A 16,900-nucleotide genomic window follows, 5' to 3' on the forward strand; every position below is an offset into this window, starting at 1 on the left:
TATCAGATAAATTGTTACAACTTTGATTAACTGTCAATGAAGGTTAATCAACTAATCCAAACGTTTATTATGTAATTAATATTTCAAATTGGAAAGCAACAGGTAAATCATTTTTCATCTTAAACAATTAACTAATTGTGCAACGAGTTGTATGATCAATTGTTGGCATTACGATTAATCAACTGGACTTTTGACCAGGATTTAATTGTGATTTAGGATTTCATCAAGATTTTGTTGACAATTAATGGATTTGATTGAATTGTTGTTACTAATTAAGTCGATAATCTCAATTAATTCAGTTGATTATCTCTTATCATCATGTTGATCATGTTAATCTTCATGATTCTTCATGAGATTTGCCTCTGGCAATTTAATCCTCACATTCGTGACATTTAATCATTTGTTTTCAAGACACTTAATCAACTAATCTCGAGACGATAATAATTAATACAATGAGTTAATTGTTGAACCAGAAAAATTTAACGACAACAATTAATAGATGAATCAACTAGTGTCCTCTAGTTTAGCTGTAAGCAGTTAAATACAATTCAACTAATCAGTTAATTCAGTTACAACTCATGAGATGACACTTCTAGTCAAGGCAACTTTAACAACAATTAAGATTTAATTACTACTATGGAAGTTTCAATTAAGATCATTTCGTTTTAAACCTTGATCCTTGACCAAGCAATGACCCCAAAGCAAATTTAGATCCCAAGTGAGATTGATTTCCAAGTGTCAAACTAAAGAGAAATTCTAATTAAAATTTGATTCTTTGATTCTATTAAATTATTAGATGAACAGTAGATAAAATTAGCATCGAAATCACAATTAGGACCCTTGGTAATAAGCGTTTAATTGATTTCTAAGTCTTAATCAATCGATAATTAGATTTAGAAAAAATTGTAGAAACAATCAAATTTTTCGGATTCAATTTGTTTCTCTGGCATTTTGCCTTATTCATCTCTCTCTCTCTCTCTCTCTCTCTCTCTCTCTCTCTCTCTGGGTTGTTTATGATGATAATGAAGATTAAGAAGATGAGGATGAATATTGGAAAAAAAAGTTCGCAAGTATTTATAACTCGAATAAAAAGTTTCCCGAAATAGATGTTACAGTGAACCTAATGTTCAATGGTGACAATTCTGATTTCTCCATGAGAATCATGAGCACTCATATGAACTGAAATACGCATGATAATTATCATTGTTTTCATCATCTTCCATCATCATTATAATTTCATCTTCATCCTGATTTTTATCATCCAAAAATTTAAGAGAAACAAAAAAAAAGTGAAGAAAAAATTTTTCCTCATCTACTTTTCCATTATAATCCAAGTTCACTGACAGAAATATAATTAGGATTCTGTTGATTATTTATCTCATTTTCTTCATTTTAATTTAATTGTTTACTAAATCAACAATTATATAGCTCCATTAATTAACTGTGTGTCTATCGTATATTAATTAACTTAAACAAAACCAATGATCATCTTATTATTTCACCAAGAAAAAGTGATTTACTAAAGTCGTCCAGTGATTTAAATCATTTCCATTGGTAAGTTATTGGTATTAAGCTAATTACCTTCATCGTTACAATTTGTTGATTTTCAATGTACATAAATTGTTGACAATTTCATCTGAATTATGAAAGGATATCAGCAATTAGTTAATTTCTGTGTCTTGTAGTTACTGTCAAAGTGTTGGAAATGTTGATCACTCAATCAACTGAATGAATCGAGAATCAGTTTTGATCATTTTCTGTTTTAAGTTTGATGATTAGTTTGTGCGATTTAAATTGTTAATTAATTTTTTCTAATTGTTATTTACACATTTGGTTCATAGTTAAATTTAGATTTGTTCAGACAATTAAATTTATCCTCGACAATTAAACAAACAAACAATTTAAATCAGGTTACATCGACTCATTTAGTTTAGTTAAAGTTGCCAACTAACAACAACTAATCATTGTTTATGGTGATAATTAATCAATTGTGATCAATTAATAGTAACAATCAAATTAAAGTGTAAAACCATATTGATACGAAACAATATTTTATTAGTATGATTAGTTGATTAGTTGATTAGTTGATTTTTTGTTTCCTTCTAGAATCGTGATAACAATTAATCAGATGATCAAATTGGTAGATTATCATTATTATTATCAAACAATCAATTCTAATCAACTTTCTCCTCTATTTCTTCAGTTAATCATTTTACTTAATCATCAACAATAAATCATAATCATCATCGTAAAACAATCAACTTTCATTTCCAACTTGATTGTTGGTTTAATTTTCTCATTCTCATTGTGATCAACTAACAGTTAACTTGTGATTATTGTGCTCAGAGAAATCAGAATCATCCTTAATCAACACAATCAACGGAACCACAATCAGCAACATTCAATAACAACAATTTACTTAGTGATTAGTTAATCATAATCAAGAACAGCAACAAAAAAACGTAACAACCATTGAATCAGTTGTTTACCTTTGAGTGATTAATGAGTTAAGTGAATTGTGAATCTAAATTACAAATCTAATGGAAACAATTAAGGAAAATCATTTGATTAAATTGATAATTAACTAAATTAGAAACAATTTACAATTAAGTATATATATTTTTCTGTTACCAACTGATAAATTCAATAAACTGTCTTGTTAATTGTTGACAATTAAATGTCAATATGATTTACGTTAGTGAAGCTGATCCAGATGAAGAAGGTAAGAAATTAAATTGTTATTGTTAATCATTTACACCTGGAATTACACCTCAAGCCTAACAATTAACTGTCCAGTCAACAATCAACTGTTGTAATTGTCACAATTAACGATTATGAATACAATAGGAAACTATTTATTAATCAATACGATTAACTTGTTAATTTTTTTTACTACAATTTGAATATAATCATGATTGTGATGATTTATATTTCGATGACCTTGATTATTTTATTATTACAATGATTAAATTAACAGCAATTAAGTTATCAGCCTACTAGGAATATAATTTAGACGCTATCGTTTATCACAAGTAATTGTAACCATTTGGTTTATATTGGATTCTCTTTGTTAATTGTAACAATTAACTTAAATTTCGATAATCAAATGATTGTTACGAATTTTTTTTCTGTTCGATTGTTTTTTTTTTCCTATTAAGGTTATGATTTAGCCTTCGAACCTCGAAACGTTTTCGTCAAACGAAAAGATCCAAGGAATGATTACAAACTGGGTGAAGAATTAGGAAGGTAAGTTAATTGTATTCGAACAATTGAAGATGACAATTAATAAGCAATCTAATTAGCGAAAAGAGTAAAAATCGAATGGATCACTTTCGTTAGGAAGTAATTTCTATTTGTTTGTTTCTTTTACTCTCTCTGTTGGTTTTTCTTTTCGTCGCTCTAATCATTTAACACCTTAATTGTTCGTAACAATTAGAGGTAAATTCGGTATTGTGTATAGATGTGTAGAGAAGAAAACATGCCGACAATTTGCAGCGAAATTCATTAATACCAATCGTAAAGAAGATCGACTTGCCGTTGAACGCGAAGTCGACCTAATGAGACAATTACAACATCCTCGAATCCTTCAACTTTACGATGCTTTCGATGATGGAACCACTGAAATGTGCTTAATCCTTGAACTGTAAGTATCATAACAATTAATTAATTGTTCCATAGTTGTGATGGTTATTTTTAAAAAAGAAAATGTCATCGTCATTTCGAAACAACAAGAGAATAAAAAGTTTTCAAGGTCAAGGTTTCGAACTTTTTTCAGCAGAGTTTTCTTCATTTTCAAAGATGAAAAATTTCTTTTTCGAAACTTTTGAACAAAAGATAAAAGAAAAAGTTCTGATTTTTCATCGATTTTTCTTCTCTTTCTCTAATTGAAAATCTCTAATTTATGAAATTAAGAATCGAAGGTGGTGAACTTTTCGAACGTGTTATTTGCGATGATTTTGTTCTAACGGAAAAATCGTGTTCAATTTTCGTGAGGCAAATTTGCGAAGGATTGGAATATGTTCATGCGAAAAACATTCTACATTTGGACATGAAGGTGAAAGAGAAGAAGAAGAAGTTGACTGTCGCAATTTACTAATTAGAGATTTTTATCATTACCAATTGAAGCCAGAAAATATACTTTGTGTTAGTAGAACCGGGAATCGGATTAAGTTGATCGATTTTGGTCTAGCAAGGAAATACAATCCAAAAGAAAAGCTTCAAATCTTATTTGGTACACCCGAGTTCGTGGCCCCAGAAGTTGTCAACTATGAAGAGGTTGGATTTGGAACTGACCTTTGGGCAGTCGGTGTTATTTGTTACATTCTGTAAGCATTTAAACACTTTTTCTCTCTCTTATTTCATCGATGATATCGAAACTTATCAAATGTTCAATTGACTTCGTTCAGTTTATCAGGACTTTCACCGTTCATGGGAGATTCTGACCTCGAAACTATGGCAAACGTAACAAGTACCAAGTACGATTTTGACGATGAGGCTTTCGATGCAATTTCAGAGGAAGCCAAAGATTTTATCAGTAAACTTTTACTCGCTGATATGAGGTAAATTTCTTGATTTAATCAATCTCGTTAATTGTGATTCTTTGGTCTGATTAACTTTTCAACTGCTACAATTTACTTGATTTGTCCAGAAAACGTATGACAACATCCGATTGTTTAAATCACCACTGGTTAAGGGTAAGTGATCAGTTGTTATCATGTTGATTAAGTGAAGATTTTAATTGTTCTAATTGCAATTTAATCATTCTAATTGTGATTACAGTCAACTAAACGCCGATCCATGGCTGTTCTTGATAAATCAAAGCTCAAAAAGTTTGTCATTCGCAGGAGATGGCAGGTAAGTCGTTATAACCTTTTAATTGTTTACAATTAACTAACTGTCAATGATTAAGATGAGAAAAAAAATACTAATTGAAAACCTTAAACTTTGGGTGGAAAAATTAAAAGTTTTATCTACATGATTAATTTCAATTGTTAACATCCAGTTGTTAATAATGAGCAAATTAATCTTTGTTTAATTATTAATACTTAGGATAATTAATGATTTAATTCATTCAAACAATTTAGAGTGAAAATTTTGAATGAAAAGTTAAGTTTCCAATAAAATTATTGAATCAATTTCTTTATGATTAGTTTACTATTGACTTATTTATATGGTTTAATTGTTTCAATTAGTTATAGTTAATCAATCGCCTTGACCTAATTATCCGACCTCATCCCAATGTGTGTCCAACTTTAACTGTCGTTAATTATTGTGATTAATTTATGTTTATATTGTCCTTGATTATTTGTTTCCAGTCTTGGCCATTGACATTTTTATAAGTCAAACTACAAAAAGTTTTCCAGTTTCAATTATAAACAATGAGTTACAATTTACAATTAACTAAATTGATTGCGTTTGGAGGATTTAATTTAAAGATGAAGATGATGAGTGATGAAAATTAAGAGATAATTAAAAATTTAGAATCGATAATTAATCGTAATTGTCATTCTATCTCTCTCTCTCTCTGATCGCTATCGAAATGAAATCAGCTGAACAACATTTATCGCCCTTAAATGTTGTTTAATCAACTTTATCAATGAAACAATTGACAATTAATCATCATGAACCATTTTAAATTGTAACCTGATCATCAAAATTGTAATATATATTTATTTAAATCAACTTAATTATTTCCGATTATAAGATTATTATTATTATTGCCAATGTATTTTTCTGTCTCCATGTTAATTGTTGATCTATTTTTTGTTTCTTTCCTCTTATTATTATGATTATTGTGAATTTGCATGTTGATTTAGATGAAGCAAACAATGAAAAGCAATTAGTTAATTGTTGATAAATTGTAATCAAATTCATCCATGTTCAATATGTGTTTTAGTTTGTTAAAATTTTGTTTGTTTTTCTGTTTTTGTTTGCTTGCATTTACCTAATCATTTAATGTTAATTGTGTATTAATCATAATAATAGTTAATCATAATAAATATAATCTCACAAAATTGTAAAGATTTGTTTTGATTTTTTATTTTTCCTTGTGAAAATTTTCAATTTAATTTCACTTGATTGGCATTGATCCAGTTTCTTTTATGTTTTGTTAATTGTCTTTTCTCTGTATATATATTTCTGTATGTGTTTCCTCATATGTTCATGGTGATGAAGATGATGAAGAAGATGATGGTTGATGTTATTAAAGCCAAAGATAAAAATGAATAGAAACAGAACTGTTCAACCTACGATTTTTTTACTTTTTGCTTTTCTCGCTCTCGACAACCAAAGTAACTTTTTCTTATTTTCTTCTTTCGCCTCAGTAAAGTTTATCCTCTAATGTGCATTAACAAGCAGTTTAATCTACTCTGAGAGTAAAAAAAAAAAATTCTGCAAAAACAATTAATTAATTGATAGGAGGAAAAAAATTCCAACTCCAAATTTGATTGATTCGATTTAAGAAAAACAAAACTTTTCCAACTTCGAGATTTTCTAAATTCTCTCAACAGGTGGCGCCACTAAGGTAAGAAAAGAAAACAATTAAGTTAATTGTTTATCGATTTATTTTCAATAATTATTGTTCAACAATCACCAATCAATTCACTATAATAAACGATAGTATTAATTGTAGTTTGATAATGATGATGATTCCTAATGGTTAACCTTGAGCTAATTAGTTTGTGATGATTGATGATTAACTTTTCAATGGTGTAAATGATTAAATTAAAACTTGAAATTATGTTACAATTTAACTAAATTAAACAACATGATAAACTAATGAAGATTCAAATGGTAATGACATTTAAGCTAAATTGTCATCAAAGATTATGATTTAAATTATGTTAAAAAACTCATGAACCATTAAATCAAAAGTTTTGAAGGCAAGAAAAAAAAAGTTAATTGTAATTAAGTTTGTCAACAATATTGGCATAGGAATTAAGTTTAATCTCAAGTGAGCAATTAATCAGTAAAATTAAACAGATAATCAGACAATTGGTAGAAAATAATCGATTCCAATATAAACTGTTAATTGTTACAATTTAAACTCGAATCAATATTCAAATTGAAAGTAAAGTTTTCCAATAACTTTGTGAATATTTAAATGAATGAAAAGTTAATTGTTGCTGTGTTATTGAAGTAAATCAATTAAAGTGTAAACAATTTGCTGCCCTTGACCAAATCTGTTGATTGTAATCACAATTTGTCACACTTAGACACTCACAAATTAGATGTAAATCAGTTCTAATTCAGTTCTAATCACTTTCGAGTCGTAAATTTAATTTTTCTCACATGAAAAAAAAGAAACACAAATGAAAGAGAAAAAGAAAGTAACTCTTTTCTCTCTTTCTTTTCCACTCTACACTAAATTCACAGTCAAGGTTGGTTAATTGCTATGGTTTAACCCTGATAAAATTAACTTTTGATTATAATCATCACCAAGAATCATCACCATGCTCAGAATTGAGAACTCAGAATTTTTTTTCTCGAAAAAAAAAACATTCAGGAAGAGTTTATATCGAGAGTTACATTAAACTGATTCTCTATTCTTATAATGTAACAAGGTAATTAATCTGTTCTTGGTCTTAATCCAATTGTAATTGAGATTCTAATTGTAACTTGATTAACTTCAATGTGATTAAATTGCTTAATTTTCTTAATCCATTCTAATCATCCAACTTTTTAACCTTTAGCTGTGATTAAGCAAAAAGTGACAACAACAATTTAGATCATCTTTCAATTCAGACAACGAATCCTTTTGATTATTATTATTAATTATTATCGATTATGATTAAGTAAAAATTTGCTCTAATTGTAATTAAATATTACGAACCAGTAACACTTATATTGGATTACATTTAATCATTAATCAACTAATATTGTCACAACTGTTAACCCTTTTCTAATTGTTTGAAATTTGATCAACTTTTTGATTGATTACTAGTTAATTGCTGACGGAAAACTCAATTAGATCTTGATTTATGTTAATCAAAATGTTTCAATTATTATTAAATCAACTTATTCTTAATAGTTAATTGTTCACTTTTCTGTCAAGTGTAACAATTTGGTCAACACTTTGATTCCGATCTTTTCAATTGGTTAATTTTTTTCTCTCTTCTTACCTTGATTGTTAGAATTAGAGTTTAATTTGTTCACAATTTAATCGCAATTTAGTTAATTGTTGAATTTTTTTTCTCTCCAATTAAACAGAAAGCTGTAAATGCTATTCTAGCTCTTAAAAGGATGGGAGCTACATTGGCTTTTTAATTGTTAACCAAATCATTAACACAATTTATGGTGAGTTTCTAATTATCCCAATCAATTAGTCTCAATTGTGATTAACTTTCATCTACTTTATCAATTGATTTTCAGGATAATTCATCAAATTTAATTTCAGTCTTTTTTTTTGTTGTTGTAAATAATCAATAATCTGAATAATCAATTTACCTTAATTTTGTTGTCTCTTAATTTTTTGCCTTTGCTATTAAATCAAATTAATACCCACTGATTGTGAATAATTTAGTTTTTGTTACGTTTCAATTGGAAACAAAAAATAATCAACTACAATTAAAAGTTTTAACAATTTACTTTAATCTTAGTTGAATTGTAATTATCAAAGTAATTAAATTTAAATGATAAATAATGAGGATAATAAGATTGATTGAAAATCTAATCGTCAAGATGAAGTTTTGATTGTGACGATTGATCAATGAAAATGAAGATTAAATTAACAGGACAATTAAAATTAAACCAGTGGTGAATTTTGTCTTTGATCAATCAAGTTGATTTAGTTGATCAACGAGTATAAATACAATGATAATTAGTTAATTAGCCCAATGAAAGAGGGAAAAGTTTTCAAGATATTTTACAATTGGAAAGTCATTGAATATATTGAATCATTTGCTGATATTGTAAAAATAGTTGACAGAAAATGATTTACTTGATTTAGATTATCTTTTTCACTAATCATCCAAATCTGTATAATAATTAACACTGATCTAATTTAAATAGATTAATTAATCAATCAACAAAGTATCAGAATCCAGTGTACCTCTCAGAGGAAGGATAATCTTCACGCCAAAGATTATAATCAATTTCAGGAAGTTCATCACAATCAATATCGACATTTGATTTACTTGGCATCTCGAATACATTTACTTGAATATGTGAATATTTGGTCGTTTTACAGATTAATCGAGCCAATGTTGTCGTTCGTCGAATATTGTTCAATTGATCTAAGTGGATTAAGAGAAAGAAGAGAGAGAGAGAGAGAGAGAGTTGATTTATGAAATTGTCGAATGAATAATTTGTTGGTTGGTTAATCTTCTTGAAGAAAAATTCTGAGAAAGAAACTTACCAATGGTGAATGATCCAGCTTCGTTTCCATGTTCGTACCAAAATCGATCACCGAACTTGGAATGATAGAATTGCATCCCATTGATACATGCGAATGTCGGTCCCATAGCTGAGCCTTTCATGCGTTTCTCGGAAATACCACCGACAAAAAGTTCCAAGTCTTCGAGATCCCTAAAAATGATCCAGAGAAAAAAGGAAAATGAGAAAGAGTCAGAAAGATGAACGATCATGAAGATGATTACAATTTAGAACTTTAAATGTTACTTAGTCTGATTGTCTTACTTGTAAATTGATTGTAATTTGTTAACTTGATTCTTGGGTATGTATTCATATAAATCGGTCCATGATTTGATCTTTTGACCGAAACAATATTCAACGAAATGGATATAACCAGGAATACCATGATCTCGCCCTCTCATTACATTTAATCCAACTAAGTCTAATCCCCCTGAACGATTTGGATGCTGATACATCCAATCTTTAACATCGGTGACAAAGTAAGGGTCAACCTCGAATGCTGGTTCTGTTATTAATCCTCGGACAATACCCTCGGTTTGACCTAAATGGATTAGCGACATTTCAAAGAAAACATCTTTCATCCTAAAGGTAAATGTTTCGTCTTCATTTTTAACATAATAAACATCGTTAACTTGTGAATGACCAAACCGACCAGCAGCAGTTGCCCATTCGGAGATTGACCGGACATCGGTTTCGGGCTCGTATTTGGAGAAACCATTTTCCAATGGGAGTAAACTGAAGTAGGAGAGGAACTTGTGGTCAAACAGGGAGGGTAAATACTCCGAGTAGGTGATGTGGTTATATTCAGCGGTGAGAAGACGCCGAGTTTCCCAATAGACCGTTTCATCTGACCATTGAGGGTTTACTTTGGCCAGAGCAGCGGCGTGTTGGTTGTGACGACGGAGAATCAAGGTTTGAGTGGCCATTAGAGCGGGATGTTGACTGGCTCGATTGCCGTCGCCAGAGGCGAAACATTTGAACTCTGGGAATCGAGGTGGCACATTACAGACTTGTAAGGTCAGTGGATCATAAAAACCATCAGCGGAGGGTAAAATTTCACCACCTTTGGCATCGTAAACACTTTTCAATTGACCTAAAGGGTTAGAAACCAGCAATCAGAATCATAGTATTATCATTACAATTAACTAATCACGATCTCGATTAAGTTAATCGAAGAGCTAGATTTACATCTTTCGATTGAGATTTGTGTTAATTTTTTTTCTCTTTGTTATGGTTTTAACAGTTTTCAATAGTTAATTGTAACAATCAACATTCACATCTTAATTGTTGGAAACTTTTTACTTTTCTTTTTATCATTAAATCAAATTTTGTTCAATATAATCCATTTAACCTTCAGCCTGTTACAATTAACTGATTGTTCATTGATCAGTGTGTTTGAAAACTACATTTTCTCACAATTAACTATGTAATTTACTGAATTAAATTTAATCTTATAATAATAATTCATTGAAATGTTGATTAAATGTCAAGTATTTATCAAAAATTGAATCATTAATTTCCCATAACCAATTAAACAAAATTATCTCTCTATTTTTAATTGTCTATCACAATTAGATGACAATTAGTTACTATTAATACTTTGCTTTCAATGATAAAAAAACACTAATTTGATACAATTTTAATTTAACTTGTATAATCAAATTGAAACAATCAAGATAAATGGTCAATTAATTGACCAACGGTCCGATTAATGTTTACTTAGTTTCCTAACAATTAAGATCCACTCATCGACTATCAAAAAAACATGAAGGTTTAATCAGAGCGACAATCAAATTTTAAAGACAAACAATCAAACTAATTAAATTTGCTTTAAGCTTAATTGTATCCGGTTTCGCAACTATATTATAATTAATCAGCTGATCTCATGATTAATCATGAAAATGTTAAATTCTTAATCGAATCTCTTATTTTTCGTTAATTGTAAATGAATGGAAGTTGACAATTAGTTAATTCTTACCCTTTTCCAAGGTTCGTCCTTTCAATGCATCGGCATAAGTGTAACCATAGACATTAGATAAATCCAGTGAATGAGATGCTGCATTTAATTGCTCTCGAGGTCCTGAAACAATTAAGAAACAATCAGTTGAATGTTAATAAGTAAATTGGAACTGATTGGAATCAGTTAATTGTGTTTTCGCTCCAAATCAATAATAAGATAACAATTCAATTAGTAGTGGGTTAACCGAGGCTCTTGTTGGTTAATTGAACAATTATCTAACCAGATGATTAACACTTCTCAACAATTAAATCAAATTAATCAACGTCCAGACTAATAATAACTTCCTACTTGTTATCAACGTGTTTTAATCAAGACAATTTGAATATTAAATCATCAGAAAGTTTAGCAACAATTTAAATTGTTTACAATTATCAAGTGAAAACAAAATGATCATGTTGATAATTAAATGGTTTTCCAAAATTAACCAAAATTAACCCAACAATTAACTTAACCATTCAGTGAATCACAAAGCAGTTGTAATCAAAGTTAATCATTTTAACAATTAACCAATTCTCAACTGATAATCAATGTTATTGACTTGAAATTTTTTTTTCTTGCATTTGAAATTAAATTATTGAAATTTAATCCAATTTTAAGACTAACAATTAAGTTTAATTGCTTTAAGTCAAGTAGATTATGATGATCAAGGTATTAATATTAATAATAATTGATTATCGTTGATAGTTAATCAGCAAACTGACACCAAAAGCAATCAACCTGAAAACCATAATTAATTTTGATTAAAAGATGAAAAAAAAAGTTTATTGGTCAATTTAAGATGACAATTAACTGATTTGATTAACTTTATATTTCCGGTACAACAATTAACACTCATCATAATAATCAAATGATTGTTAATTTTCAAGGATTAAATATTTTATTGACCCAAATCAACATTAATTATAACTGATTATTGAAATAGATTTGCTTTTTTTAATGTTGTTAATCAAATTAAATTGTTACTCGATCACTATATCAATCATGATAATACCAACAATCAACTGATTATTACTAAATATTAATGATTTGAGACAAAAATCAGAATCGGACAGAATTAAATTTTCAAATTGACCTTAACTTTTTGTTGATTGATTAAAATGAATCAACAACAATTGAAGACAATCAACTTTCATAATTTCAACACAACTCAATAAATAAATTGTTCAACTCTAATTGTAATAGTTAACTTGGAAATCAAACAAAAAAATCCCACTAATTGTTACCAAAATCAGTAGCAAATAAAACAGACGAAATGAGTTAACAACTTTGATGGAAATTGATTAGATTTGATTAGTAAATTACTCGCAATTAACAAGGAAATAAGAAAATTATTTAACTACAGAACGAATTTGAATCAATTTCGAATGTACAAAAATAAACTAATCGTTGGTGCTAATCGTTAATTGTTACTAACCTAATTTGCATGAAGGACAAGTTGTCGATCGGACGTTTCGTTGGCAAGTTTGATTCCATCTTTTGGTGAGCGAATCGCCCTCAGGGAAGGGAAAGATTGTCTCACATTCTGGATGATTGGAGGGTTTGGGTGGACAGCAGAGCGGAGCATTACCAAGAACCAGGGGAGTTCGAACCAGATCGTGAACAACGAACTGACCCCATTGCATATTCATTTGGGACAATTTCAACTCGGTCGCTGGAACATCGGGTGTTATTACATTGGATATAAGTCGGGCATTCGGCAAGGGTTCACCGGTCACCGAAGCTCGTAACTTTTCAACTCCATCCGCATAATCGGCGGGTAAAAGTCGCCGATGGCACGAATAAGACATTCCGACCGTTGGATGGTCCAAATTGTTACAAGTACCATCATAACTGGCATAGCGACTCTTCGGGTCGCAGTTAAGGTCAGCGGCATCTTTTCGAGGGGAACAACTTGTTGGTAAATAAGTTTCTCGAAGTGATCGCGATAAACCCGATCTTAGACTAACTTTCGGCAATTTAACTGCAGTTTCCATCTTATCGAGACAATATCTAATATCAACAATTAACCAAACCAAATCAACTTATTAGTTTCCCAATCAATTTATACCTACATTAATTGTGATACTTTTCAAATATCATAACAATCACATGAAAACAATTAAAGTATCATGTAAATCTTAATACTAATATTTAAGGTCAAGGTAAATTGTTACCGTTAACTGTATTTTTTATAGGGTGGACATGATAATTAATCATTAATTAACACAAACACACACACATATATATATACAATTTGAACTTTGACAATTAGTTAATTGTGTAAAATGAAATGTGTGTGTTGGTGAAAATTATCCAATCATATTAATATGATTGAATAATTGTTAGTGAATGTAAACATTTACTTTTTGTTTAGTTGATTGTTAACATAATTTAGGGTTGAGAATACTCACTCTTTGACTAATTGATTGGTGATTAAAGTTGACAATTTACTTTCATGTGCTAATTGTGCCACGAATCGACTTGCAAATTTAGCCATATCGATTGTATCGATAATCTCTTCGTCCGCCGCTTTGTAGGCCAATAAAGTTGGAATCGCTTTACGAATCGATTGTCTAATATCTTGGAATGAAACTGATGAAGCATCACCGTATCGTCCATGGCAATGGTCAAGATAATCATTAAATTGTGGCGATCCCATGTAATCATCTTCAACTTTAGCCATATAATCAGTTGACCATCGAGGTTCAGCCGCAGCGACATCAAGAGGATCCTTATTATTAATTATTACATGATCACAATTACGATTAATATTCAGATCACTTTTCAATGATGGACACAAACGGTCAGTTGGTCAAAATCGTTTTAATCTATTCGGTTAATCTTACCTTTAATCCGATCTCTGGATTACATTTGGTTCCATTGGGTGTTAATCCGTGTTCATTACATTGTTGTTGATTAACTGTTGATAATTTGGAATCAATGTTAATTGTTTTCAATTGATGATGATCAATATTAGTTATTGTTGATAAAACAAAAGGTAAAAGTGAAACAATTAAACTAATAGTAAATTGTAAAGTCAAAATATCCAATGATTTTTTGGAAATCATTTTGTCCCCGATTGATTAATGAAACGAAATCCAATCACAATTAACACTTTATGTTCAGATGGGATTATTATTGATTAAAATGAACTAAAAATTGATTGTTAACAATTGATTATCGATGTGGTCAGCTGGTGATGATTACACTTTATGAGATCACAATCAAATGGCTACTTGATTAAACCCATTCATTGGTTTATACGCGATTATCCCAAACAGTTACAATTAACAATTAACTCTCACTCTCTCTATCTCTCCCATTCAAGTTGTTAATCAACGTGATTTAAACAAGTTGTTGATTAGTTAATTTTTTGTTGTTGTTTTAAACACAATTTACTTTGATAACTTGAAACTTTTCTGTGTCTCTCTCATCACATCAGCAACGGGTAAACATAAACGAAACGTTGTAACGATGATGATGAAACAACAACAATTTAAAAGGAAAAGGTTAAATTGTGATTATATTAGTAGTTGTGTGAGTGATTTAAATTGTTGATTAACATTAAAGTGATAAATTAACGGTAAAAAAAAGGAGGGTAAAGGTAAGATAAAGGTGGAAGGTTGGAGATGGAGATGAAGGTGGGTTGGAATAAGTGAAAACCACTAATATCAAACTCTTTTTGATTGCATGTCACTTTCTCGTCTTGATTATGATTATTGTCACTCTATCATTATGATTAAATAATAATCTAATTAATTCTCACAGATTACAATTTAATCCGGTAAATTAAAATGCTCTAATTAATTCGCGTCTTTTTTAGTTTTTTCGTATCTTCGACTGCAACTTTTTTCTCTCAGCTCTTTATTATACCCTAAGGGCTTTTCTTTGCTCATAGAAAATGAAAATATCAACAATTAGCTTTTCGACTTAATTTTTTTTTTCTTATAATATATTTGATTAGTTAACTAATTCCTCTTGATTGTCCATCTTCCGGTTCTCAAAGGGGTGATTAAGGATATGACGAAAATTGGATTAATCAACTTGATGATGTTTTAATTATCAGGTAAGTAAATTGGTTAATCTTTTTCTCATATTAATTGTCTTTCTGATCATCAAATGATTTGTTTCAATTTTTACACTTAATTGTTATGCTTAAAGTTGATTATTAGCTGATTATGATTAGTTGATTAGATTGGATTTTGCTTTTTTAACTCAAAAAAAAACACTAATCATATTGTTAACTATTAATTAGTTTCTCTAATCACTTGATTGCTTATTAACTGTAATAATTTTTACTTTCATTGATTGAGTTTAAATTGGTACAATTTAAATTCCCATCGATTAATATTACAATTAACAGAGTAAAGGGAAAGTTAATCAATGAATTAAAGTCAATCAACAATTAGACCAGGATACAAATTTTTGTTTGATTAACTTTTGATTTAGTTTTAATTGTTGCAACTTAATGGATTTTTGTTAATTGTAGCAATTTATTAATCTAATTTGTTGGTTGATTAGTAGATTAACCGTTTTTTTCAAATCAACTTATCCATAATTGTAGATCTTTAATTCAGTAATTTAATTTTCCCCATGTTGTATCAACAGAGTAATTAACAAGTTGATTATCGTGAGGGAAACATTAACACTTAGAACAATTAATCATTAATCTATAACTAATTTAGTAAATTGTTACAATTTAATGTATCACAAGGCTCATTTATCTAGATTATTATTGATCCAACCAAATGATCCTTTGTTTAAATTAACAATCAATTAGACTGTTAATTGTTACAATTACAACTCGTTGATAACTTTTCATCATAATTTATATTCATTTTGACCTCTCATTTAATTGTAAGTAAATATTATAACAATTAACTGTTGAAAAAATTGAATTTTAAATGAAAAATTTACAATCTAATGGACATTTTCATTTTCGTCCAACAATTAACTTTAATCACGATATTAATTATGATTTTTTTGTTTTCTTTTCTCATTCAGATTAAAGTGATCAACCATGATTAAGATAATGATGACCGGTAATGATTAACAATCATTGTAAATGATTAACTAACTGAAAAACGGATCAAAGTTAATTTCATGAGATCACCTTAATCACCAGCATAATCAACAATCAAATTTGAATGATTAACTAATGATAATCCATGTTAACCCTTACCTGATATTATACAACAACAATTTATTGATTGCTGACAAATTAATTTTAATCATCATCACAAACATCTTGTTGATTGACGAGTTAATTTAATTGATTTGCTCAGTTAATTGTTTACATTTGGACCCTTGTATTTAAAAGTTAATCAAAAGTCAATCAACCATCAAATGAACAATTTAATTTAACGAAAGAAAAATCAAATTTATTATTATTAACAATTTAATTGTTGCAGTTTAATTTTGTTTTGTTTGTTTATTACTTGATTACAATTAAATCAATCAAGTTAAAGGTCAATCTGAACCGATTGATTGTTAATTGGGTTTCTCTTAATGGTTACAATTAATAATTTA

General features: G+C 29.0%; 2 protein-coding genes across 4 annotated transcripts; one reads left to right on the plus strand and one right to left on the minus strand.

Moving 5' to 3' along the window:
• Positions 1 to 1,290: 1,290 nt before the first annotated feature.
• On the plus strand, positions 1,291 to 16,734 carry LOC128387954 (myosin light chain kinase, smooth muscle-like). 3 transcript variants are annotated; one of them, XR_008325198.1, is made up of 11 exons: positions 1,291 to 1,554; positions 2,204 to 2,722; positions 3,159 to 3,246; positions 3,437 to 3,643; positions 3,913 to 4,054; positions 4,126 to 4,325; positions 4,407 to 4,559; positions 4,649 to 4,694; positions 4,780 to 4,854; positions 15,336 to 15,437; positions 16,376 to 16,734. XR_008325198.1 is itself a non-coding variant. In XM_053347273.1 (11 exons), exons 2-10 carry the CDS (start codon positions 2,686 to 2,688, stop codon positions 8,263 to 8,265), a joined length of 1,005 nt encoding a protein of 334 aa, XP_053203248.1. In that variant the 5' UTR covers positions 1,292 to 1,554; positions 2,204 to 2,685; the 3' UTR covers positions 8,266 to 8,295; positions 8,371 to 8,502. The 3 variants fall into 3 exon arrangements, 2 of the variants coding, with proteins under 2 accessions (XP_053203248.1, XP_053203249.1); XM_053347273.1 differs by lacking the exons at positions 15,336 to 15,437; positions 16,376 to 16,734 and adding exons at positions 8,209 to 8,295; positions 8,371 to 8,502 and having other exon boundaries at positions 1,292 to 1,554; XM_053347274.1 differs by lacking the exons at positions 15,336 to 15,437; positions 16,376 to 16,734 and adding an exon at positions 5,316 to 6,002 and having other exon boundaries at positions 1,292 to 1,554.
• Positions 8,566 to 14,915, minus strand: LOC128387948 (peroxidase-like). The gene is made up of 7 exons (XM_053347261.1): positions 14,218 to 14,915; positions 13,783 to 14,102; positions 12,807 to 13,381; positions 11,351 to 11,452; positions 9,637 to 10,465; positions 9,356 to 9,525; positions 8,566 to 9,233 (listed from the first exon to the last, which is right to left on the minus strand). The coding sequence occupies exons 1-7, from the start codon at positions 14,437 to 14,439 to the stop codon at positions 9,034 to 9,036; spliced, it is 2,418 nt and encodes an 805-aa protein (XP_053203236.1). The 5' UTR covers positions 14,440 to 14,915; the 3' UTR covers positions 8,566 to 9,033.
• Positions 16,735 to 16,900: the final 166 nt, after the last annotated feature.

Source organism: Panonychus citri, unplaced genomic scaffold (genome assembly GCF_014898815.1).
Source record: "Panonychus citri isolate SS breed McGregor unplaced genomic scaffold, ASM1489881v1 Contig00095, whole genome shotgun sequence".
In the NCBI taxonomy this organism is placed as follows: domain Eukaryota; kingdom Metazoa; phylum Arthropoda; class Arachnida; order Trombidiformes; family Tetranychidae; genus Panonychus; species Panonychus citri.

Excerpts from the sequence above, each read along its gene's own strand:
- LOC128387948 (XM_053347261.1), bottom strand. The coding sequence starts at position 14,439 with ATGATTTCCAAAAAATCATTGGATATTTTGACTTTACAATTTACTATT. Across the intron at positions 10,466-11,350 it reads AGGACGAACCTTGGAAAAGG|GTCAATTGAAAAGTGTTTAC; the intron begins GTAAGAATTAAC and ends CTAACCCTTTAG. Across the intron at positions 9,234-9,355 it reads AGCTGGATCATTCACCATTG|ATCAATTGAACAATATTCGA; the intron begins GTAAGTTTCTTT and ends TAATCCACTTAG.
- LOC128387954 (XM_053347273.1), top strand. The coding sequence starts at position 2,686 with ATGATTTACGTTAGTGAAGCTGATCCAGATGAAGAAG. Across the intron at positions 3,247-3,436 it reads CTGGGTGAAGAATTAGGAAG|AGGTAAATTCGGTATTGTGT; the intron begins GTAAGTTAATTG and ends CGTAACAATTAG. Across the intron at positions 4,560-4,648 it reads CTTTTACTCGCTGATATGAG|AAAACGTATGACAACATCCG; the intron begins GTAAATTTCTTG and ends TGATTTGTCCAG.